Genomic DNA, 25,519 nt, shown 5'->3' on the forward strand with positions numbered 1-25,519 from the left:
TGGTCGTATACCCAACATTGGAAGTCTTATTTCTCATAATGATGACAATTCTGTGATAAACACCCATAAATATAAAACTGACCCTCAATCATGTTAAAATAATTGCCTAAATTTGAATGTATCACAACTGTAGTTTCTTTCAACACATATTTGATATGTCTTAGAAAATTTAGTAATTTGTCAGTTTTGTGTTAACCTCACAACATCACGCTCTTTCTTTTCACTTTCTACATTCCAAAACAAGGGCACTGAAACAAAGTCAAAATGAGCTTTATGTATGCATTTTAAAGTCAGATATTGATGATAGTGGACTCAACTAGATATATTATATCTGCACAAGCATAATCTTCTTCGGAAGGTTAATTTGTGATTGTTGTGAGTTACTTGTTCCACTGTAGATAGAATCCAATTTTATTGAAGCATAAATTTCACATGTGTATCTAATCAGTATTATAATTCCCATAAATTCATTTAATTACATGAGAGTAAAATACATCAACGTCTATTGTACACATCAATTTGTGTTGTTACTATAACCATAGGAGCTAGAATAATCGCATATTCATTTTTTGAGTAAATTCAGAAAGGACGCTTATTTTTTGTCAATCTGGTTGGCTAGCATTTCCTTAGAAAATTTATGGAAGAGGTGGAAGAGGTATTATACAATATTAAACGTGAAGAAACCTTATTGCAGATGGTGATTGCCCATGTTCTTATTTAATGGGCATGCCCTCATTTCAGAATCACCATGTCCATATTTCTTCTTGTCGTCTTGTAGCTTAAAGTTGGGTGGAAGTCATTGTTAAGTTCAACCAATGGAGGTGTTCTACAACATTGTTGAAGGTTGTTATCTTGAGTAGCTTGTTTATCAAGGACAAGGCTATAGACTGGAGATTATGTGTGTTACACCTCATATTGTATGGATTTTCACACTGATTTTTATCACACTGATGGAGATTTTTAGCTGGTTTCTTGGAGCATTGGAACAAATTGAGGGGATACATATTCATAGAGCCCTTTCTCTTCATGGAATTTGATCATTTGATGGATGTTCTTGGTTTCAACAAGTCTGGCTTCTCCTGGCACCTGCTTGGACATAGACCTTTTTGAAATCAATATGTTGCTTCTTTGGGGTCATGGGCTGTATAGAAGAGAAAAAATACATGGTTGTCATCTCTGTTACCAACGTTATTACATCAACTTGCAAGGACATGTTCTCGCATTTAGTGTTAGCCACGCTGACAATCTCACAAGATTCTAGTTTTGTGGGAGAACATTTGTATTTTCCATCCAGAGGAACAAAGATGAGTTTGGGTGCATGGACTACAATGATGTTGAAGCTTGTGCAGCTCATTCTGTCTCTGAAGGCGAAAACAATTTGTCCTGTATAGAATCTATAAGTCCTTCCAGGGTAACCTGTGGTAGGATCTTCCCTCATGGTCATGTTGCTCATGTCAACATTGACAACAAAATCCTTTGGATACCAAGTCACAGGCAGTGTACCAGCTACATCAACATAAGCCTCTTGGACTATATATTGCAATTACCGATGCCCACCAAATATTCTATGAATTTTCTACCGTGGTCAGATGACACTGACCTAGACTATATTTCGAGTATAGTTATTTAAGGCTGTGTGTAGAAAGATTTCAAGAGAAACTATGCATGGTAGATTTTATTTGTGCAATGTGAAGCTATTAATATTTTTCAAATACAATGAGTTGACGATATTTTTGGAGTTGGCATTTGCCTTGTGGTCTAGAGGCTAGAGTAAGTCCAAATTCATTGGAGAAACTTCTCAAGCAAGCTCTTTATGAGATCTATAAGTTCCTACTATTTGGGAGGTTCATTTGCAATTGAAGCATCTATTTATAGTTGCATTGCTGTTAGTACAAATCTCATCTGGTTAACAGATATACCTGGTTGTGAATGTTGTCAGTATTAGCAGAATTGTGGAATTATTCCCATTACACAAATTGGAGATTGATCTAAACTCTAGGTCCATGGAAGCATCCAAAATCATTTCAGATTAATTTTTTGAGTAAATTAAGAAAGGACGCTTATTTTTGGTGAATATGGTTAGCTAGAATTTCCTTAGAAAAGTTATGGAAGAGGTATTATACAATATTAAACTTGAAGAAAGATAACTGTAGATGGTGATTACCCATGTTCTTATTTAATGGACATGCCCTCATTTCTAAATCACCATGTTCTTGTTTCTTCTTGTCATGTTGTAGCTTGAATTTGGGTGGAAATCATTGTTAAGTTGAGTCAATGGAGGTGTTCTACAACTTTGTTGAACATTGTTATCTTGAGTAGCTTGTTTCTCAAGGACAAGGATATAGGCCAGAGATTATGTGTGTTACACCTCATATTGTATGGATTTTCACACTTATTTTTATCGCATTGATGTAGATTTTTAGTTGGTTTCTTGGAGCATTGGAACAACTTGAGGGAATACATCTTCATAGAGCCCTTTCTCTTCATGGCATTAGATCATTTGATGGATGTTCTTGGTTTCAGTGAGTCTGGCTTCTCTTGATACCTTCTTGGACATAAACTTTTTTGGAATCAATCAGATGCTTCTTTAGGGCATGGGCTATAAAGAAGAGAAACAATTCATGCCTGCTATCTCTGTTACCAACGCTATTACATCAACATCAACTTGCAGGGACATGTTCTCGCATTTAGTGTTGGTCACGCTGATAGTCTCGGAAGATTTTGGTTATGTGGGAGAACATTTTGTATTTTCCATCTAGAGGAACAAAGATGACCAGTGGTAGGATATACCCTCATGGTCATGTTGGTCATGTTAACATTGACAACAAACTATTTAGATAGGCACATTTTTTTAACAAAATTTTACAATTTTTATTATTAATAATTATTAAAAGAATAATAAATATTTAAACTCCATAAAATATTTTATCTTCAATAATTCTTTATAATTGCAACATTTGGTACAATGGCTAATAATTAAAATTTATATAAATAAAACACGACATCAATAAAAAAAAATGACCATTATATTTTTAGGCCGATAGGCCTTTCCTATGCATCAACTTTTCGTCAACACTTTTACTTTGATCCGTTAGATCAGATGAAACACTTTCAACCGTTGATCTGAACCAAAAAACAAAACAATGGAAAATCAAGAAAGCACGGAAAGTCAAGAAAGCACAAAAGCTCAAAAAAGATTCTATGCAAAAAAAATCAAGAAAGCACGAAAAAGATCATAAAAATCAAAGATCGAAAGAAAAAAGCTCAGAAAAGCAAAGATTTTTGAGGATTTTTAATTTTTAAATGCAATGTATTATTAATTTATTTTTATAATTTAATTGAAATATAAATTTTAAATTTTAAATTTAAAAATTAGTTTAGATTTATTTTTAGTTGTAAGTTTATTATGTGTTAAGAGGGATTTTTTTTGACACTTTGATTTTTTAAGAGTGAAAAGAGATTTGATTTTTTTGGCATTTGGTAGATGCAGAGTTAAAATGAATTTAGATTAGTTTAAATATTAACCTTTAAATAACTCACATTAGAGAAAAATACCATGGGAAAAACCATAGATTAAAAATATGATAAGGAAAAACCATGGGTTGGAAAATTTTATATTTTATATTTTAATTTTAATTTGACTAAGTCAAAATGTTAAACATTGTAACATCTCTCTAAAATAATTAAATTCAATTTAATTCCATGCTAGCTCCCATCATTTTCCTGCTCAAAAGATAGGCGTTCTCAACACCTTAGCTACTTCGGCGGGCGTTGCAAGTTTATGACGAAAATCACCTTGAAGATGAGAAAACTTACCTCCTGGAAGTTTTTAATAAGAATGGTTATAGTAGGTCTCAAGGTCTTAAGGCTTTTCAAAATGCTGAAAAGGGTCCTAAGAGTAAGATTGACCCCAAGGATTGGTCTTCCGGTGTTCATCTTCCCTTTATTCAAGGGACCACGGATAAAATTGCTAGGATCTTGAGGAAGCATGAGATTCATTTTTTAGACCTCTTAACACTATATGAAGTTCTCTTCATTTTGTTAAGGACCCGATTAACCCCAAGGATTAGAAGGGTGTTTATATCATTCCCTGTTCTTGTCGAGCTCCTTATATTGGTGAGACCGGTCAATCCATTAACCAAAGGATTTGTGAACATGCTGCCGACATCAGGCATGGAAGATCTCGCTCCTTCGCTTTGGTAGAGCATGCAGAAAAAACCAATCATCACATCTCCATTGAAGAGGCTAAAGTCATTGCGAGGATTGACCATTTTCATTATCGTAAATTTAGAGAGGCCTTAGAAATTGGAAAAAAAAGACTTGTTAATTTAAATAGAGATGATGGCTGGAGTATCAACAGATGCTAGATTCCTGCGCTTTCTTCCTAAAAAATTATTTTTATTTATTTATAGATTAATTAATTAATTTTTTTTGTTAATCCCCATATTGCTTAGTTTATGACTCTCTTAAATTATTTTTGGTAATATGAATAGGATTAAACCTTAATATTAATATAATATTATAAATAATAATATTCATTAATAAGATTATATAGGGTTATGAATCCTTTCTCACTTGAGGGGGGATGTGAAAAAGAGAGCGATGAGGGCTCTGTCGGCAGGAGGACTCGAACCAGGGCAGCCTAGGCCATCGGCCTAGGGTGCTGCAGACTAGACCTCATTTTGGATGACGAAGACTAGGAGGTTTGGGGTGGGTCAACAGGTTTTCTGTGGAGATGGTCCATACAATGGCCATGTAGGCTGTGGGTTGGATCCAGGGTGCTCAATCTGCAAGGATCCCAAGGAATATGTTTACTGGGACAAATTTCATCCAACTGAGAGGGTACAGTGGATGATTGCAAAGGAGGTTTTGGGCGGCGATTCTTCCTTCGTTTCTCCCATGAATCTCAAAGGCTTGATCCAGTACACAAACCCCACCCCTTCCCCCTTTGATCCTTTGTTTACGTAATAGATTATACCTTAAATTATTCATTAATCGAGCATGTCCAAAGGTATGAATCAACAATCCAACTGTATATATTTGTGATGCTCACTGGTGAAAATTTTCATTTTTTCACAAATGCGTAATAGCGAATAGATTTACCTTAAATTATTCAACGTCCAAAGATATCAATCAACAATCCAGCTGTATAGGTATATGTGTGACGTTTACTGGTGCAAATTTTAATTTTTCACAAAAGCAGAACCGTTGTCAGGGTTTACCGGGAAGAGTTGTGGCAGTGTAGGAAACCAGGCTGATTGAACCAATATCTCTTCTAAAAAAATTCAACAATTCCAATTTAATAATCCTATCGGCCTCTATTTGTACCTTTTGGGACAATTGCTAGTAATACACCATTACACCATTTTTGTCGACATCAGCTTAAGCGGTAAAATTAATGAACCAATATTACATGCATTAGCTAAATTATCTAAGCGGTAAAATTAATGAACCAATATTACATGCATTAGCTAAATTAAAGAGATAATATCCGAAGCATTTTCAACTTAATTTGATTAAGGAGACGGTCATAAACACAAAATTAATTTTGAAGATCTTAGTAAGGGTCATCCCAAAGTGAAAAACAAACTCAATAACAATTGAAGTAGACGGGCAACTGTACTCTTTACACTAAAATTAAAATTCGAGCTTTTCTTTACAGTTGGAAAGTGAAGCAAGTTTGAAAATGGGTGAGGTTCACTGTTTACGCAGGGCCCAAAGCATCTTGTGCTTTGCTTGCATTCGTGTCTATCAAGCTGTAGTCCATCCCTTCGGCGGTGTTCATCTTCTCGTTCATTTCGATTGAGTTTCCAGCTGCATATCGTTTACAGTGAAAACGCGTTTGAAGAAGGAGGGCCGAGGAGGGCGTTGGATTTTATTGGCCGCTGGGTTTATAAAGGGCGCATAAACCAGGGAGCGAAAGGTTTAATGGTAATATCTATTTCTATCCTTCCGTGCCTCTGCAACCGACAACCCTCATTTCCTGTTGTCCGATCCCATTTCTAGTTCTATACTCTAAAACTAACTGTAATAGAATTTAAAGGTTCGCCTTCTTTTCCTGATTATCATCGCCCAAATTTAACATGGACACTTCCTCTGCCTCCACCTCCACCTCCAATGCTGTAAATCCCAACAGCAATCACGGGTATGATATATTTATAAATCACCGTGGTACTGACACAAAGAAAAACTTTGCCAGCCATCTTTACCACCGATTTCTTTTATATGGATACCAAGTATTTTTGGACCAGAAAGAATTGGAGGAGGGTGATTACTTTGATTCCCAAATAAAAGCTGCTATTAAATCAGCTTCAGTCCACGTTGCACCTTTTTCTCCACGATATGCAGAGTCACATTGGTGTCTGGAAGAACTCCTTCTCATGTTAGAGACGGGCGCTGCAATTATCCCAGTCTTTTATAATGTTAAACCGTCTGAACTCAGGTGGACCGAGGGCCAAAAGGGCTTGTATGCTCAAGCCCTGCACAAACACGAGCAGAAACAGAGATACGACCCTGCCACTCTTCAACAGTGGAGAAATGCCCTCTCTCGTGCTGCGGGTATAACCGGTTTCGAACTTGAGGCTTATAATGGGTGAGAACTCCAATCATCACTCTCAGTATGGTATTATACTTTTTGTTGGATTGATAAACATAGAAGATTATTTATTTCTCACCAGCTCTATATCCCTCTCTGTATGGTATTACTTTTTGTTGGATCGATAAGCATAGAAGTTTATTTATTTCTCACCACGTCTATTTATTTTCTTGTGAATCACCAGCGACGAAGGGGAGCTTCTAGAGAAGGTTGTGGAATGTGTATTGAAAAGGGTCAAACGACTAGGGCTTAACGTTGCCAAATATCCAACAGGGCTGGATGAGAAGGTGAGAGAATTTGAAAACACTGTTCTTTTGCAGCAACAACAGGATACTGGGAAACCTCACATAGTTGGGATTGTGGGGTTAGGCGGCGCAGGGAAGACAACGCTCGCAAAAGAGCTCTTCAATAGGAAGAATTCATCTTATCGCAGTTCCTGTTTTTTATTTGATGTGAGAAATGAGGAAAATAAAGGCTCTTTAAATTCACTGCAGAGCAAACTTCTCAAGAGTTTGACTGGATTAAATAAGGCAATAGACAACATTGATGAAGGCATAGAGATATTGAAGAAACATCTTTCATCTTCTCAGGTTTTGGTGGTTTTAGATGATGTAGATAATGTGAATCAATTGGATGCATTTTTGCCCATTCAAACAGTTCTCAGTTCTGATAGTTTCATATTAATTACATCTCGAGATAAAGCTGTTCTCAAAAGTTCAGGCGTGGAAGAGAAATCAATTTACAAGTTGAATGGCCTTGAGGCACACCATTCGCGACAGCTCTTCTGTTCCCATGCCTTCAGCCAGCCGTATCCACTGCCAGGATTTGAATCTATTGTAGATGAGTTCATAAAAGCCTGTGATGGTTTGCCTTTATCTTTGAAAATCTTCGGGGCACTTCTTTATGGAAAAGATGATCAATCTGAGTGGCAAGACCGACTAGACAGTATTCAGCAAATACTTCCTTCTGAGATACAACGGAGACTAAAAATCACTTATGATACATTGAATGAAGAGGAAAAACAGATATTCTTAGATGTTGCCTGTTTTTTCATAGGAGGAAACAGGGATATGGCTTTAAGGTTATGGAACGGATCAGGTTGGAAAGGTTCTCTGGGGTTTCAAAATCTGCACAATAAGTGCCTTGTAGAGTTGGACTGGAACAATAATATACATATGCATGATCATCTCAGAGATATGGGAAGAGATATTGCAAAGGATCCAAATTTGAAATTGCATCGGCGTGTTTTCTGTTCATCACAGAGCATTGAAGATTTGTTACAGCAATCACATGTAAGTCTTCGACCCTGCAGATCATCTTAAATTATTGAGAGATATCCATGTATAATAATTTTTTTATTTTTAATTGTTTGCTTTTGAAGAATGAACAGGTAACAACAGCAGTGCGCGGAATTATGGTGGCACCTACTACAGAGCGTCGTCCTGATCATCATTCTTATGGTGTTAATCCTTTTAATGCTTGGTCTCTGCATGAGGATTGCTTTGTCTCGGAAATGTCAGAAGTGCCCAAAATGTCATGGTTCAAAAGGAGTATGACGCAGCTTCTCACTAGACTGCTCAATACACGTCATCGTTTTCTTGGCGTCGGCCTCCTTGACGTTGAAGACGGTGACATGGAACGCATTTTGACGAGAGTGCAGTCACCAAATGTAATATGGATTCGCTGGTACAAGTGTCCCTACTCTTCGCTGCCTACCTGGATTCCAATGCAAAATTTAACCTATTTGGAGGTGGGCGGCAGGTTACTGCAAACGTTGTGGCAAGGGCAATCGCAGGTAAATAGGAATTTGGGGTTAAATTTTGTGTGATTCGCATTTTAAATTTTATTATTGAGATTCTTATCGTTGGAACATTTTGCAGGCGCCTTTGCAGCTCAGGGAGTTACGGATTTATGCTCCCCTCTCAAACATTCCAAAGTCCATAGGCCAGCTAAAGCATCTCGAACAGATTTTTATTTTTTCAATGCAAGTTAATTTGAAAATTTTGCCGGAAGAATTTTGTCTTCTGCGTTCTTTAAAGATCTTGAAGTTAGGGTTGTGCTCAAAACTGAAGTCACTGCCAGATTCCTTCGGGGATTTAACAAATCTGGAAGACCTCGATTTGTCCCAAGCAAAAAATTTGGAGCGGCTTCCAAATTCCTTCGGGAAATTAATTAGACTTAAATATCTTGATCTGAGCAGGTGCGGCAATTTAACCATTTCAAGCGAAACACTGGGAAACATCCGCACGCTTCAACACCTAAATCTTTTCTGGTGTGAGAAAATTGAAGTATTGCCTCCGCAAGTGGCACATCAAAGGTCCCTGGGAGAATTACGTTTGATGTGCACAAACATAAAAGAATTGCCAGTTGCATTGGGAGATCTAAGCGATTTGGAAGTTCTGGAAATCGGAAGTCCTGACCTGCACTCTCTGCCGTCCTCGCTCTGTAAGCTAAAGAACTTGAAGAGATTGAAAATCCGTGGTTGCCGGAAATTGAAATATTTGCCGGATTCCCTTGAACTGTTGACTGAGTTGACTGATTTCTCTGTAACGGACTGTCCGTTGACCGAACTGGTATTTAAAAGGGTTGAAGTACAGATGGAAACATCAGTGGACTCTTCCTTTAAGGAGTTCATGCCTCGGCTCCGACGCTTCTCTGTGTTGGGTACAGATATATCAAAGATATCGTTTGGTGAAGGAGTCTGCCCCAATCTTCAATATCTTGACGTATCCTATTGCAAAAAGTTGGAGAAAATAGAAGGGCTTTCTGGTCTGCCAAAACTTAAGAGGCTATGGATTGTTGAATGCGGTGACTTAGAAGAGCTGCCAGGTGTTGAACTTTGTAGATTGCTAGAGAAGACTATTATCCGAGGATCTTCGAAACTCCGCTTCAAAAAGGAAGTAGTGATACAGTTAACGCGGCAAGCCAGCTTCTGCGCCGATCGGTTGGGTGACAGGTTTGCATGTCTTCAATAATGATTTTTAATGTTTGTTGGTCTAAGAGTAATTTATACCCACGAAGGAAGTTAAAAAAGGTATTTTTGAGGTATATAAAAAAACATGACGCATATAACATTAGTTTAAAAATTATGTGATTTTTTTCCTTTCCCTTAAAGTTATGAAAATTTGGGGTATATTTTGGAAAAATAAGTTGGGATATTTGTAAATCTAAGTAAAAGCTATCAAAGTTCATAATTTTAAGTGTTTTGGATGTTTTTGAGGGTGTTAAATCTATTTCCATCATCAAAAACATAATTTAAACACTGCATCTACACGATTTTTTGAAAATTTTTTGCCAGGATTCTAGCTACTTTTAGCTGTCCACTCATTCCTCAACCTCCATAAACAACTCCCATTTATATTATACGAGAGAAATGACATTTAGATAAAAGACAATTGCGCCCACAAACCACAATGAATATATTTTTATTTATTTATTTGATAATAATACACTCTATACAATCAAATCAATCATTATCATTGCATATTCCTTATTTATAGGACAGAAATTACAATGGTAATTTTATACAATCAAATCATTATCATTGCGATTCCTTATCAATATATTATGTTAAATTATTTATGTTTTGTTTATAGGACATAAATTACAATGGTAATTTTATTAAATGATTATTGTATGTTAAATTAAATGGCAAAAATGGTAAAGAGATATAATATTATATTAATCATTATTATACACATGTATTATATAAATTGTTATATATATATATATATTATTACTTATATATATATTTTTTTATTATTACTTTTTTTATTTGGAGAATAAGTTAGGAGAGGCATAGATCATCCCCAAGGTTAGATATGGTATAGGTGACCCAAATAATTACTAATGACATGACTTATCAAAGATGCTACTGACTTGGAATAATTTCTATAGATACGATAGGAGTACATTGTTTAAACTTTTTTCCTTCTAGACATGGAGACCAATCACTCTGAACCACCTTCAGTGATGAGAATGGCAAGCTCTTGCCATACTTTTTGAGCTGCATGACCTCAATTCTGAGTTATGCCCTAGCTATCGTAAGATGCCAAGATTCAACAACACGACCATAGAAATACTTATTATTTTTACTTCTGTTGCAAATGAGAAATATGATATTTGTAGATGGAGATATTCAAATGTAAAGTCACACATGCCTTAAAGCATATCTCTGTTTGAGGTTTGTAATATAAGTATTTTTTGTTGTTTCAAGCGAATCTCTAATCCTAAAAGTTTAAAGAACTTTAACCCTAAACCACATAAGATACTACCATCCGGAACTCTAAATTTTGAGATATATAATAATTGTCCCGAATTCTTTTCTCGGATGTCCAAAGTTGGGTAAAAGACAACAAGACCGAAGGTAATGAAAGTCAAGGAGATGTGCAAGCACCCTGTAATAAAACCGAACCTCCAAGAGTAGAGATCTCAGGTTTGAAGGATGCTTCTTGTTAGACTAGAGCATACATAACACACAGCGGATTTATACTCAGAGACTTAGATTGCAATATCAAAGAGTAATTTCAGAGACAGACAAATGGAGAAACAACAAGATTACTCAGTCATAAATAGCAGAATAGATAAAACAATCATTGGAGAACAGAAATCACTTTGCATTACATAACAGGCCTTGACCTTGGCTTGCTTTCCTTGGCCAAAGAAATTAGAAATTTATAGAGGCAGAAGAAGGATCTAGAATCCTGTGTGTGATTTAGATGGAGATTTGGAATGATCTAGAAACCACTGGCGATGTAGGAGGATCTAGAATCCTGCAGATCTAGAAAAATCTAATCTAGAAGGATCTAGAATACTACGTGAATTTGGCTTCACACTTAACATTCTCCCCCTTGAAGCCAAATAAGAGTCATCAAGTCACACCGAGTCCTACCATGCCTCTACATAACTCATGTTTATTTCATGGTAGAATCTTAGTGAGCATATCAGCAGGCTTCCTATCTATATGGATCTTTTCCAAGGATAATTGTTCTTCCTCCAACACATGCTGGATCCAATGGTACCTTAAGTCAATGTGCTTGGTTTTTGAATGAAATGCTAGGTTTTTTGCCAAGTGAATGGCACTCTGACTATCACAATATAACACATACTTGTCCTACTTTATTCCTATCTCTCCTAGGAATCGCTGCATCCATAACATCTCTTTACAAGCTTCTATTGTAGCTATGTACTTTGCTTCTATTGTAGAGAGGGCTACTATTCTTTGTAGCCTTGACACCCAAGATACTGCTGCACCTGCAAATGTATACAAATAACTTGTAGTGGACTTTCTGGTATCCATATCTCCAGCCATATCTGCATCTGTAAATCCTTCAAGCACAGTCTCATCATGACCAAAACATAAACAATAATGACCAGTACCCTTGAGATACCTTAAAACCCATTTTACTGCTTGCCAATGTTGTTTGCCTGGATTGGTAAGGAACCTGCTCACTACTCCCATTGAATATGCAATGTCTGGTCGTGTGCATACCATGGCATACATTAAGTTGCCAACTGCTAAAGCATAAGGAATTCTGCTCATCTCTTCTTTCTCTTTGTCATCAGTAGGACATAATTCAGTACTCAGCTTGAAGTGGGCTGCAAGCGATGTACCAATTGGCTTGGCATCCTTCATATTAAACCTGTCAAGCACCTTCTTGATATATTTTTCTTGTGATAGCCACAACCTTTTGTTTTTCCTGTCACGCATAATCCGCATGCCCAATATCTGTTGTGCTGGTCCCAAATCCTTCATTGTAAATTTTCTACCCAGATCTTTCTTCAACCTATTGATCTTATTCTTATCATGCCTAGCAATCAACATGTCATCCACATATAACAATAATATGATATACTTTCCTTGATCATACCTCTTGATATAGACACAATGGTCAGCTTCCAATCTCTAAAAACCATATTCCAACATGAATTAATCAAATTTCTTGTACCATTGTCGAGGTGCCTGTTTCAACCCATAGAGACTCTTCTTCAACCTACAAACAAGGCCTTCTTTGCCTTTTTCTTTGAAGCCTTCTGGCTGCTCCATATAAATTTATTCCTCCAATTCACCATGAAGGAAAGCAGTTTTTACATCTAACTGTTCACATTCTAGGTCTAAAGCAGCAACTAGACCAAGAATGACTCTAATGGATGACATTTTAACAACAGGTGAGAAAATTTTAGTGAAGTCAATACCTTCTTTTTGGGCAAAACCTTTCACCACCAGTCTTGCTTTATACCTCTCCTTCTTTTCGTCACCTTCATGCTTAATCCTGTACACCCATTTGTTTTGTAGAGCCTTTCTACCTTTTGGGAGGTTTACCAATTCCCAAGTTTTATTTTCCTGCAAAGAGTTCATTTCTTCTTCCATTGCTTTCTTCCATTCTTTATTGTGCTTGACTTTACAAGCTTCTTGAAAACAATTAGGTTCACCTTCATCAGTCAACAAAATATAGTTTGAAGGAGGATATCTTTGTGAAGGCTTATGAGGCCTAGAAGATCTGCGAACCAACTGTGGTGGTGCATTATCAGGTTGAATCTCCTGTAAAGGTTCCTGCAAGATTCATTCCTCTTGTTGTTCATTATTTTCCACTTGTTGTTCTTCATGCTCCTAAATTTGTTGTTCATTTTCTTGTATTGGTGGTATGTTTTCCTGCTGCTCTTCAAACTTGTCAATAAACTTCTTGACCTCCAACTTACCTACAGTCCTCTTGAACATTTCTGACTCATTAAATATAACATCCCCGCTTCTAATAATTTTATGTTTGACTAGATCCCATAGACGATAACTAAGATCTTCATCCGCATATCCCAAAAAAATGCATTTCATAGATTTATCATCTAGCTTAGTTCTATTTTCTTTGGGAATATGTACAAATGCTTCACATCCAAAGATTTTCAAGTGAGAATAATTCAAATTCTTACCAGTCCAAATTTCTTCAGGGATACCGCCATCCAAGGCTGTAGTTGGAGATCTATTTATGAGGTAGCAAGCAATCCTGACTGCTTCAACCCAAAAATTCTTCTCCAAACCGGAATTGCACAACATACTTCGCACCTTTTCCATAATGCATGATTCATCCTTTCTGCGACACCATTTTGTTGAGGAGTACGAGGCACAATCTTCTCATGCTTTATGCCAAACCTATTACAATATTCCTTAAATGCATTTGAGCAATATTCTCCACCATTATCTGTTCTTAAACACTTCAGCAATTTGTTAGTCTCTCTTTCAACAGCAACATGGAATTTTTGAAATATTCCAAACACTTCACTTTTGCTTTTCATAGGATATGCCCAAACTTTCCTGGATGCATCATCTATAAATGTTACAAAATATGATGCTCCTCCTAATGATTTGATGTTAACAGGCCCAAACACATCCGAGTGTACCCATTCTAACACACTTTTCTTTCTGTCATGGCCACCTCTAAGGAATGAAACCCTTCTTTGTCTACCATATATACCATGCTCACAAAAATCAAGATTGTAGGATTTCAAACCTGGCAATAAATTTTTACCAACAAGGATTTTTAAGCCCTTCTCACTTATGTGACCCAAACTCTTATGCCACAGATCTGCTGAATTTCCTTCTTTTGTGACAACAACCAAATCTAATTTTCCTATCAGTGTCTTCAATGTGTATAATGTTCTTGTCTTGGGTCCTTTGGCCACAACCAATGCACCTTTGCTAATTTTCCAGCCTCCTTTTCCAAATCTTGTCGAATAGCCTTCATCATCCAGTTGCCCCATAGAGATTAAACTCATGCACATTTCTGGTACATGCATGACCTATTTCAACAATATATCTTATCCATCTTTCATCTTGATCTAGAAATCTCCCACTCCAACAATAATGCAAAAATGATTATTCCCCAAATGCACTCTACCATAATCACTGGGATTATATGAAACAAAACTATCTTTGCATGGGGTTACATGGTGAGATGCCCCAGATTCAAGGATCCAATCAAAGCCACTACTAGATGTATATACACATGCATCCTCTACTGAAACAGTAAACAAAACATCACCATCTGTGGCTACAGTAGTAGTCTCACCTTCATTTGTGCTGGATGACTTGTGATTTGTACTAGACGGTCTTTGATCCTTTTGTCCCTTCTTCCAGAATCGACATTCTTTCTTCATGTGCCTGGGTTTGCCACAATGAAAGTAGATGATCCTTCCTCTCCTTGATTTTGATCGGCCTCTCGATCTTGATCGCCCTTGCCGGCCTCGATCCATTCTCCTACCACGATCAGCGAGAGCTAGAGCCTCTCCTCCCTGGTTTTCCACAATTGACTTGCGTCGCAGCTCCTCATTCATTAAACTGCTGCTGACATCATCAAACTTCAAGGTCCCTGTAGTTGTTGAAGTGCTCATAGCTACAATTAAATTTTCCCAGCTGTTTGGCATAGAACACATTAGCAAAATAGCTCTAATTTCATCATCTAAAATGATTTTAATAGAGGCAAGCTGATTAGTAATAATATTAAATGCATTCAAGTGCTCAGCAATTGAAGCACCTTCCATTTTGAGATTATAAAGCTTCTTCATCAAGAACACTTTGTTTGATGATGCGCTCTTTTCATATAGATCATGAAGCTTCTTCCATAATCTTTCAGTTGTCTTTTCTCCGGACACATTGAAATAAACATTCTTTGCTAAATATTGGCAGATTGTTGCAATCGCCTTTCTATCTAGCTTATTCCACTCTTCATTTTTCATCGATGAGGGTTTCTTTGTTGTGCCCTCAATCGACAAGTACTGATCCTTTAAAATTAGTATATCCTCCATCTGTGATTTCCATAAGGCAAAATTAGCCCCGCTCAACTTCTCCATATCTGTAAGTGTTGTCTCCATTTTCAATCAAATTCACGCCCCAAAACACAAAAACTCCACTTAAAAATAAAACTTTAATTATTACTCTTTAAAATTTAGTAATAATGACCTTCCTCCTTTTAAAATACCCTTTTCAAAATTCCTGCTCCTTTTTAAAATATACTTTCCAAAATTCCAACATATAAGTATATATGTTTCATAATAAATATAAAAACATATATAATGTTTTAACCTTTTCACATTTCACACATACATATGTTGGTTTGAAAAAAAAACTTGACGTATACGTGCAAGCTTGATGTAAAAAAAAAACTTACGAACACCACGTTTCAACTCTAATCTCCACGGATCTCCACTTTTCAAACTCCAGCAACACGTTTCAACATAGGTCCACGACCTTGTTGCTGTCTTTTAGTTCGAGCGTTCCTCAACTATTTCCTTGACAGATCCTTCAACAGCTCCAGGGGTAACAACCAACGTTTTAACGAACACTACCAGAGCAAGGCGATGGCACTAAGCGTCTTGCACGGTGGATATCAAAGAGTAATTTCAGAGACAGACAAATGGAGAAACAACAAGATTACTCAGTCATAAATAGCAGAATAGATAAAACAATCACTGGAGAACAGAAATCACTTTGCATTACATAACATGGCTGGACCTTGGCTAGAGAAATTACAAATTTATAGGGGCAGAAGAAGGATCTAGAATCCTGTGTGTGATTCTGATGGAGATCTGGAATGATCTAGAAACCACTGGCGGTGTAGGAGGATCTAGGATCCTGGAGATCTAGAAAAATCTAATCTAGAAGGATCTAGAATATTGCGTGAATTTGGCTTCACATTTAACACTTCTCCTCCTTTGTCATTATTACAACTGAACACTTCAAATTTGCAGAGAGAGAAGAACATGGAGATTTGTCAACAAATTTCCTGTAGTGATTGGTATCTCTTTCACTCTTCCTTGGGCTTGTTTTACCTGAGCTCTGATACCATGTTAATTTTAGATTAACTTATTTAAATTTTTGCTTAGAGTAGATACTTCAATATTCAATATTAGCCCATGTTAAATCTATTAGCAATCTCACAAATCATCATATTGAAAGTAACTAAAGAAAGAACCTATGCAGTAAATGATGAAGACAAACCAAGACGAGAGGACACAATAGTATGACACAAGCTAGGGAAAAACCCGAAGATGGGAAAACCCTTGATCAAATCTTCTTATTGCTTCAACAGAAGAAGAAAATACAATCGATGACAATATATTAGCTTAGACAAGTCTTCCATTTTGCCTTCAAACATTGGTAGTCAAATTCATCCCTAATCAGAGATTAATAGTAGACAAAGCAGCTGCAAGGAAGTCTTCAAAAGGGGACCAATCCTGATCCAATAAGTGCGACCTTCTTTAGTGATTGTAATGAACCCAAAATAGATTTGTACCAAGTAGTCAAGTTTGTGATAATGTAACAGTTATAGATCTGGAGCCAGACTTACTCTAGGTTATGAGGCTCCTTCTCAACATACCCTTCAATGGTCCAACAACATCAAGCGACCTACACATATGATAGAAGCACCTCCATTCACCTGTGTTGTACTGGGAGAAGTGGCCAGGATTTGATTCTATTGTAGATGAGTTCATAAAAGCATGTGATGGTTTGCCTTTATCTTTGAAGTTGTTCGGGGAACTTCTTTATGGAAAAGATGATCAATCTGAGTGGCAAAACCGACTAGAGAGTATTCAGCAAATACTTCCTTCTGAGATACAAGAGAGACTAAAAATCACTTATGATACGTTGAATAAGGAGGGAAAATAGATACTCTTAGATGTTATCTGTTTTTTCGTAGGAGAAAACAAGGATATGGCTTTAACGTTATGGAATGGATCAGGTTGGAAAGGTTCTCTGGGGTTTCAAAATCTGCACAATAAGTGCCTTGTAGAGTTGGACTGGAAAAATAATCTACATATGCATGATCATCTCAGAGATATGGGAAGAGATATTGCAAAGGATCCAAATTTGAAATTGCCTCGGCATGTTTTCTGTTCATCACAGAGCATTGGAGATTTGTTACATCAATCACATGTAAGTCTTCGGCCCTGCAGATCATCTTAAATTATTGAGAGATATCCATGTATAATAATTTTTTAATTGTTTTGCTTTTGAAGAATGAACTGGTAACAACATCAGTGCGCGGAATTATGGTGGCACCTACTACAAAGCTTCGTCCTAGTGATCATCCTTGGTGTTAATCCTTTTAATGCTTTGCCTCTGGATGAGGATTGCTTTGTTGTGAAAATGTCAGAAGTGTCAAAAATGTCATGGTTCAAAAGGAGTATGATGGAGCTTCTTACTAGACTGCTCCATACACGTCATCGTTTTCTTAGTGTCGGCCTCCTGGACGTTGAAGAACGCATTTTGACGAGAGTGCAGTCACCAAATGTAATATGGATTCGCTTCTACAAGTGTCCCTACTCTTCACTGCCTACCTGGATTCCAATGCAAAATTTAACCTATTTGGAGGTGGGCTGTTGAAATTATAATTTCAACTGCCACGTACTTTTCTGGAAAACCGCCAGTCTCTTATTGCACCGCTTTTCACCCAGCAGCGGTATTCTCTGGAGGGGCAGCGATAACATTCACCGACTGACACGTGGCTGGAAGTTTTGCAAAAGTGGTTTTTTCCCGGAGCGTAATGTTTAGCAAATAAGTCCGCGCGATATGGTTTGACAGCCGTCGGATTAGATCAACGGCTGTGTACAGGTCTGCACCACATTGCGTGAAGTGAAATGGAATTTTGTTTTGACCGCCAGTTTTCTTCAGTAAAACATTTAATGAAATTTACTACGGGGTTGGTAAATGTAGGTAAGTTTTTAATTTTAATGATTTTTTTTAGTTGTTCATTCACACGCAGCAGCGCGCATGTGAAAAACAAAAATTACACAGCAGTGTTGATTTTTGCAAGAAGAGACAGAGTTAAATCTTCTTTGTAATGCACAACAATGCAGTGATATTGTTGTATCCGTTTTGGAGGATGAATATTATGGCCTGGGCGCCATTGTGAAGAACAGTGCGAATGAAATTAAAAGTCTGTATGCAGAGACAGATTATTTTTTAAGGGAAGACAGAGTAAATTTTTGATGAATATTATGGCTTGGGCGCAGTACGAATGAAATTAAAACTCTGTATGCAGAGACAGAGTATTTTTTTAAGGGAAGACAGATTAAATTTTTTTTGTGGAACTGAACCGTTCCTGGTGTAATCCCTCTGAGAGAGGAAGAAGTTTGTAACAGGTAGTCTTTATTAATGAATATAAAATTTTTATGTGTGAGAAAAACTCTGTTCTTCTTCAGAAAACAAATTTTTGATCCTGTGATTAAAACAGAGCATTTTCTCCGTTCTATTCAAGTTATTTTGTTTTGAAATTAAACAGAAAATTCCCAACATGGGCGGTAGGTTACTGCAAACGTTGTGGCAAGGACAATCGCAAGTAAATAGGAATTTGGGGTTAAATTTTGTGTGATTCGCATTTTAAATTTTATTATTGAGATTCTTATCGTTGGAACATTTTGCAGGCGCCTTTGCAGCTTAGGGAGTTACGGATTTATGCTCCCCTCTCAAACATTCCAAAGTCCATAGGCCAGGTAACGCATCTCGAACAGATTTTTATTTTTTCAATGCAAGTTAATTTGAAAATTTTGCCGGAAGAATTTTGCCTTTTGCGTTCTTTAAAGATCTTGAAGTTAGGGTTGTGCTCAAAACTGAAGTCACTGCCAGATTCCTTCGGGGATTTAACAAATCTGGAAGACCTCGATTTGTCCCAAGCAAAAAATTTGGAGCGGCTTCCAAATTCCTTCGGGAAATTAATTAGACTTAAATATCTTGATCTGAGCAGGTGCGGCAATTTAACCATTTCAAGCGAAACACTGGGAAACATCCGCACGCTTCAACACCTAAGTCTTTTCTGGTGTGAGAAAATTGAAGTATTGCCTCCGCAAGTGGCACATCAAAGGTCCCTGGGAGAATTACGTTTGATGTGCACAAACATAAAAGAATTGCCAGTTGCATTGGGGGATCTAAACGATTTGGAAGTTCTGGAAATCGGAAGTCCTGACCTGCACTCTCTTCCGCCGTCGATCTGTAAGCTAAAGAACTTGAAGAGATTGGAAATCCGTGGTTGCCGGAAATTGAAATATTTGCTGGATTCCCTTGAACTGTTGACTGATTTCTCTGTAACGGACTGTCCGTTAACCGAACTGGTATTTAAAAGGGTTGAAGTACAGATGGAAACATCAGTGGACTCTTCCTTTAAGGAGTTCATGCCTCGGCTGCGACGCTTCTCTCTGTCGGGTACAGAAATATCAAAGATATCGTTTGGTGAAGGGGTCTGCCCCAATCTTCAATATCTTGACGTCTCCTATTGCAAAAACTTGGAGAAAATAGAAGGGCTTTCTGGTCCGCCAAAACTTAAGAGGCTATGGATTGTTGAATACAGTGACTTAGAAGAGCTGCCAGGTGGTGAACTTTGTAGATTGCGAGAGAGATTATTATCTGAATATCTTCGAAACCTACAGGAAAAGTTTCCAAAAAGTTTCGATAATTCCAAAAGGAAGTAGTGATACAGTTGACTTGGGAAGCCAGCGTCTGCGCCAATCGATTGGGTGACACGTTTGCATGTCTTCAAGAATGATTTTTAATGTTTGTTGGTCTAAGAGTAATCTATACCCACGATGTAAGTTAAAAAAAGTATTTTTGATGCATATAAAAAAACATGACGCATAATGTGTTTGCATGTCTTCAAGAATGATTTTTAATGTTTGTTGGTCTAAGAGTAATCTATACCCACGATGTAAGTTAAAAAAGTTATTTTTGATGCATATAAAAAAACATGACGCATATAATATTAGTTTAAAAATTATGTTTTTTTTGCCCTTAAAGTTAATGAAAATTTGGTTTATATTTTGAAAATATAGGTTGGGATTTTTGTAAATCTAATTAAAAGCTGTCAAAGTTCATAATTTTAGGTGTGGGTTATATTTTGAAAATATAGGTTGGGATTTTTGTAAATCTAATTAAAAGCTGTCAAAGTTCATAATTTTAGGTGTTTTGGATGTTTTTGAGGGTGCTAAATTTATTTCCATCATCAAAAACATAATTTAAACACGGCATCTACAAGATTTTTTGAAAATTTTTTGCAAGGATTCCAACAACTTTTCGTTGTCTGAGCATTCCTCCGCCTCCATAGACGACTTCCATTTATATTATCCAGAAAAAAATGAGATTTAGATAAAAGACAGTTGCAACCCACAAACCACAATGAATATATTTTTATTTATTTATTTGATGATAATACACTCTATACAATCAAATCAATCATTATCATTGCATATTCCTGATCAATTATTTATGTTTTGTTTATAGGACGGAAATTACAAAGTTAATTTTATACCATCAAATCATTATCATTGCGTATTCCTTATCAATATATTATGTTAAATTATTTATGTTTTGTTTATAGGACAGAAATTACAATGGTAATTTTATTAAATGATTATTGTATATTAAATTAAATGGGATAAATGGTAAAGAGATACAATATAATATTAATCATTATTATACACATTTATTATATAAATTGTTATATATATATATATATATATATATATATATATATATTTTATTACTTTTATATATATTTTTTATTATTACTTTTCTTATTTGGAGAATAGGTTAGGAGAGGCATAGATCATCCTCAAAGTTAGATATGGTATAGGTGACCCAAATAGTTACTAATGACATGACTTATCAAAGATGTTACTCACTTGGAATAATTTCTATAGATACGATAGGAGTACATTGTTTAAACCTTTTTTCTTTTAGACATGGAAACCAATCACAGTGAACTGCCTTCAGTGATGAGAATGGCAAGCTCTTGCCATACTTTTTGATCTGCATGACCTCAATTCTGAGTAATGCCCTAGCTATCATAAGATGCCAAGATTCAACAACACATGACCATAGAAATACTTATTGTTTTTACCTCTGTTGCAAATGAGAAATGTGATATTTGTAGACGGAGATATTCAAATGTAAAGTCACACATGCCTTAAAGCATATCTCTATTTGAGGTTTGTAATATAAGTTTTTTTTGTTGTTTCAAGCGAATCTCTAATCCTGAAAGTTTAAAGATCTTTAACCCTAAACCACATAGGATACTACCATCCAGAACTTTGAATTTATAGATATATAATGATTGTCTTGAATTCTTTTCTAGGATGTCCGAAGTTGGGTAAAAGGCAACAAGACCGAAGGTAATAAGAGTCAAGGAGATGTGCAAGCACCCTGTAATAAAACCGAACCTCCAAGAGTAGAGATCTCAGGTTTGAAGGATGCTTCTTGTTAGACCAGAGCATACATAACACACATCGGATTTACACTCAGAGACTTAGACTGCAATATCAAAGAGTAATTTCAGAGACAGACAAATGGAGAAACAACAAGATTACTCAGTCATAAATAGTAGAATAGATAAAACAATTACTAGAGAACAGAAATCACTTTGCATTACATAACAGGCCTGGACCTTGGCTTGCTTTCCTTGGCCAGAGAAATTACAAATTTATAGAGGCAGAAGAAGGATCTAGAATCCTGTGTGTGATTCAGATGGAGATCTGGAATGATCTAGAAACCACTGGCGGTGTAGGAGGATCTAGAATCCTGGAGATCTAGAAAAATCTAATCTAGAAGGATCTAGAATACTGCGTGAATTTGGCTTCACACTTAACATTCTCCCACTTGAAGCCAAATAAGAGTCATCAAGTCACACCGAGTCCTACCATGCCTCTACATAACTCATGTTTATTTCATGGTAGAATCTTAGTGAGCATATCAGCAGGGTTCCTATCTATATGGATCTTTTCCAAGGATAACTGTTCTTCCTCCAACACATGCCGGATCCAATGGTACCTTAAGTCAATGTGCTTGGTTTTTGAATGAAATGTTGACTTTTTCGCCAAGTGAATGGCACTCTGACTATCACAATATAACACATACTTGTCCTGCTTTATTCCTATCTCTCCTAGGAATCGCTGCATCCACAACATCTCTTTACAAGCTTCTGTTGCAGCTATGTACTCTACTTCTGTTGTAGAGAGGGCTACTATTCTTTGTAGCCTTGACACCCAAGATACTGCTGCACCTGCAAATGTATACAAATAACCTGTAGTGGACTTTCTAGTATCCATATCTCCAGCCATATCCGCATCTATAAATCCTTCAAGCATAGTCTCATCATGACCAAAACATAAACAATAATGACTAGTACCCTTGAGATACCTTAAAATCCATTTTACTGCTTGCCAATGTTGTTTGCTTGGATTGGTAAGGAACCTGCTCACTACTCCCACTGAATATGCAATGTCTGGTTGTGTGCATACCATGGCATACATTAAGTTGCCAACTGCTGAAGCATAAGGAATTATGCTCATCTCTCCTTTCTCTTTGTCATCACTAGGACATAATTCAGTACTCAGCTTGAAGTGGGCTGCAAGCAGTGTACCAACTGGCTTGGCATCCTTCATATTAAACCCGTCAAGCACCTTCTTGATATATTTTTCTTGTGATAGCCACAACCTTTTGTTTTTCCTGTCACGCATAATCCACATGCCCAATATCTGTTGTGCTGGTCCCAAATCCTTCATTGCAAATTTGCTACTCGGATCTTTCTTCAACCTATTGATCTTATTTTTATCATGCCCAACAATCAACATGTTATCCACATATAACAATAATATGATATACTTTCCTTGATCATACCTCTTGATATAGACACAATGGTCAGCTTCTAACCTTTGAAAACCATGTTCCAACATGAATGAATCAAATTTCTTGTACCATTGTCGAGGTGCCTGTTTCAACCCATAGAGACTCTTCTTCAACCTACAAACAAGGCCTTCTTTGCCTTTTTCTATGAAGCCTTCTGGCTGCTCCATATAAATTTCTTCCTCCAATTCACCATGAAGGAAAACAGTTTTTACATCTAACTGTTCACATTCTAGGTCTAAAGCAGCAACTAGACCAAGAATGACTCTAATGGATGACATTTTAACAATAGGTGAGAAAATTTCAGTGAAGTCAATACCTTCTTTTTGGGCAAAACCTTTCACCACCAGTCTTGCTTTATACCTCTCCTTCTTTTCGTCACCTTCATGCTTAATCTTGTACACCCATTTGTTTTGTAGAGCCTTTCTACCTTTTGGGAGGTTTACCAACTCCCAAGTTTTATTTTCTTGCAAAGAGTTCATTTCTTCTTCCATTGCTTTCTTCCATTATTTACTGTGCTCGACTTTACAAGCTTCTTGAAAACAATTAGGTTCACCTTCATTAGTCAACAAAATATAGTTTGAAAGAGGATACCTTTGTGAAGGCTTATGAGGCCTAGAAGATCTGCGAACCAACTGTGGTGGTGCATTATCAGGTTGAATCTCCTGTAAAGGTTCCTGCAAGATTCCTTCTTCTTGTTGTTCATTATTTTCCACTTGTTGTTCTTCACGCTCCTGAATTTGCTGTTCATTTTTTTGTATTGGTGGTATGTTTTCCTGCTGCCCTTCAAACCTGTCAATAACATTCTTGATCCGGATTTAAACAGGAACGCAATAAAATACAGAGATAACCATCAAGACAGATATGCAGTGGAAATAATACCTCAATTCATTACTGTAAAATACTGAAATATGCTTACAAACAGAAATGGAAATAAACCAGCTAGGGCGATGGTAGCTTATCTCTGAGAAGAGATGTGGTGGCTACATGCCTCTGAACTGTCATACAATGAGGCTCGAAGGCCTATTTATTGTTGAGAAACAATGGAAAACCCTTCACATTCCAAAACCTAACTCTAGAAGATGAAACGCCAAATTGTGGACCCCGTTTTTGGGTAAGTTGGTACATCAACTTCCCGGGTCGCGAATTGGTCATACTATCTCCGTTTGACGTGCATGATAGCCCGTTGGAAACATCTCTCCGAGGAATACGACAGAAAAGATGATTTTTATCAGAAAAATCGCTGGCTCCGGAAGTTTAGGACCCGAAAAACTGCTAGAAATAGTAAACTGTGCTATAATTAAGGAAAATGAAAAAAATTGTAAGAAGCACTAGAGGGGATCCAAGTGGAATTAGTGGGTGGCCACCAATATCCACCTGGATCATTCCTCCCCCCTTAGGAAGCAATGGTCCCCATTGCGTTGAGTTCCTCCTTGAGATGAGGGAACTTCTGCTGCACTTGGTCCTTGGTGAGCCACTTGCCCTGGTGAAGGAGTTGTCCTGCTTTGACAACTCGATACAATTGGATATTCTGCTGGCGAGTGTGCTTGATCTGTGTGTCCATGATCCGATCAGTTGCAACTTGTTCCATGCAGGATGGATTTAACTCTGTGGGTGTGAGTTGTTCTGCCATGTCGTACGTGTCTAGTAATGGTGGAAAGTATGGCCGAAGGCGGTCGACATTGAACACCGGGTGCAGGCCAAGGAATGGGGGAATGCTGAGCTCAAATGCAGCCTTGGTAATGGTGTAAGGGCCATATCGGAGTGGTCTGAGTTTCCGATAGGCTCCGGTAAGGCGTTCCTTTTGCAAATGCAACCAGACTTTGTCGCCCACTTGAAACTGGTGTGGCACCCGATGTTGATCATGTCGCTGCTTGTACTTGGCATTTGACTTCTCCAGAATGTCAAGGACCTGCTGGCAAATATGTTGGATGTGCTCAATGAAGCTGTTTGCCTTATCTGTTTCGGACTGGACATGGGCAGAATCTGCGTGAGTAGCTGCAAATGGCATGGCCACATCGATGGGACATAGTGGCTGGAATCCCAATCCCACCTGGAAAGGGCTGTGGCCAGTCGAGCTGTGGAGAGCCCGGTTGTAGCTGTGTTGAACATAGGGGAGGCTCTCGTCCCATGTGCGTGGATGCTTTGAGTTGTACATGCACAGAATGTGTACGATCATCCTGTTGACGACCTCATTCTGGCCATCAGTTTGAGGATGGAAGGCTGTGGACCGACTGTAGTGTGCTTCCCAGATCATCTTGGCA

The 25,519-nt window shown here is 37.2% G+C and overlaps 1 protein-coding gene across 1 annotated transcript in view; it reads left to right on the top strand.

The window, feature by feature from the left end:
* Positions 1-5,685: 5,685 nt before the first annotated feature.
* Positions 5,686-25,519, top strand: part of LOC149212249 (uncharacterized) — a 109,755-nt gene continuing 89,921 nt past the window's right edge. The window contains 6 exon segments of the mRNA XM_089388603.1: positions 5,686-6,592; positions 6,780-7,887; positions 7,977-8,390; positions 8,476-9,551; positions 19,010-19,070; positions 19,169-19,949. Coding sequence (XP_089244729.1) covers positions 6,084-6,592; positions 6,780-7,887; positions 7,977-8,390; positions 8,476-9,551; positions 19,010-19,070; positions 19,169-19,949 — 3,949 coding nt within the window. The 5' untranslated portion in view covers positions 5,686-6,083.

The sequence above is a fragment of the Pinus tabuliformis genome, chromosome 1_1 (assembly GCF_031772625.1).
Source record: "Pinus tabuliformis cultivar Carrire ecotype Pingquan chromosome 1_1, CPIR1, whole genome shotgun sequence".
Classification (NCBI taxonomy): Eukaryota; Viridiplantae; Streptophyta; class Pinopsida; order Pinales; family Pinaceae; genus Pinus; species Pinus tabuliformis.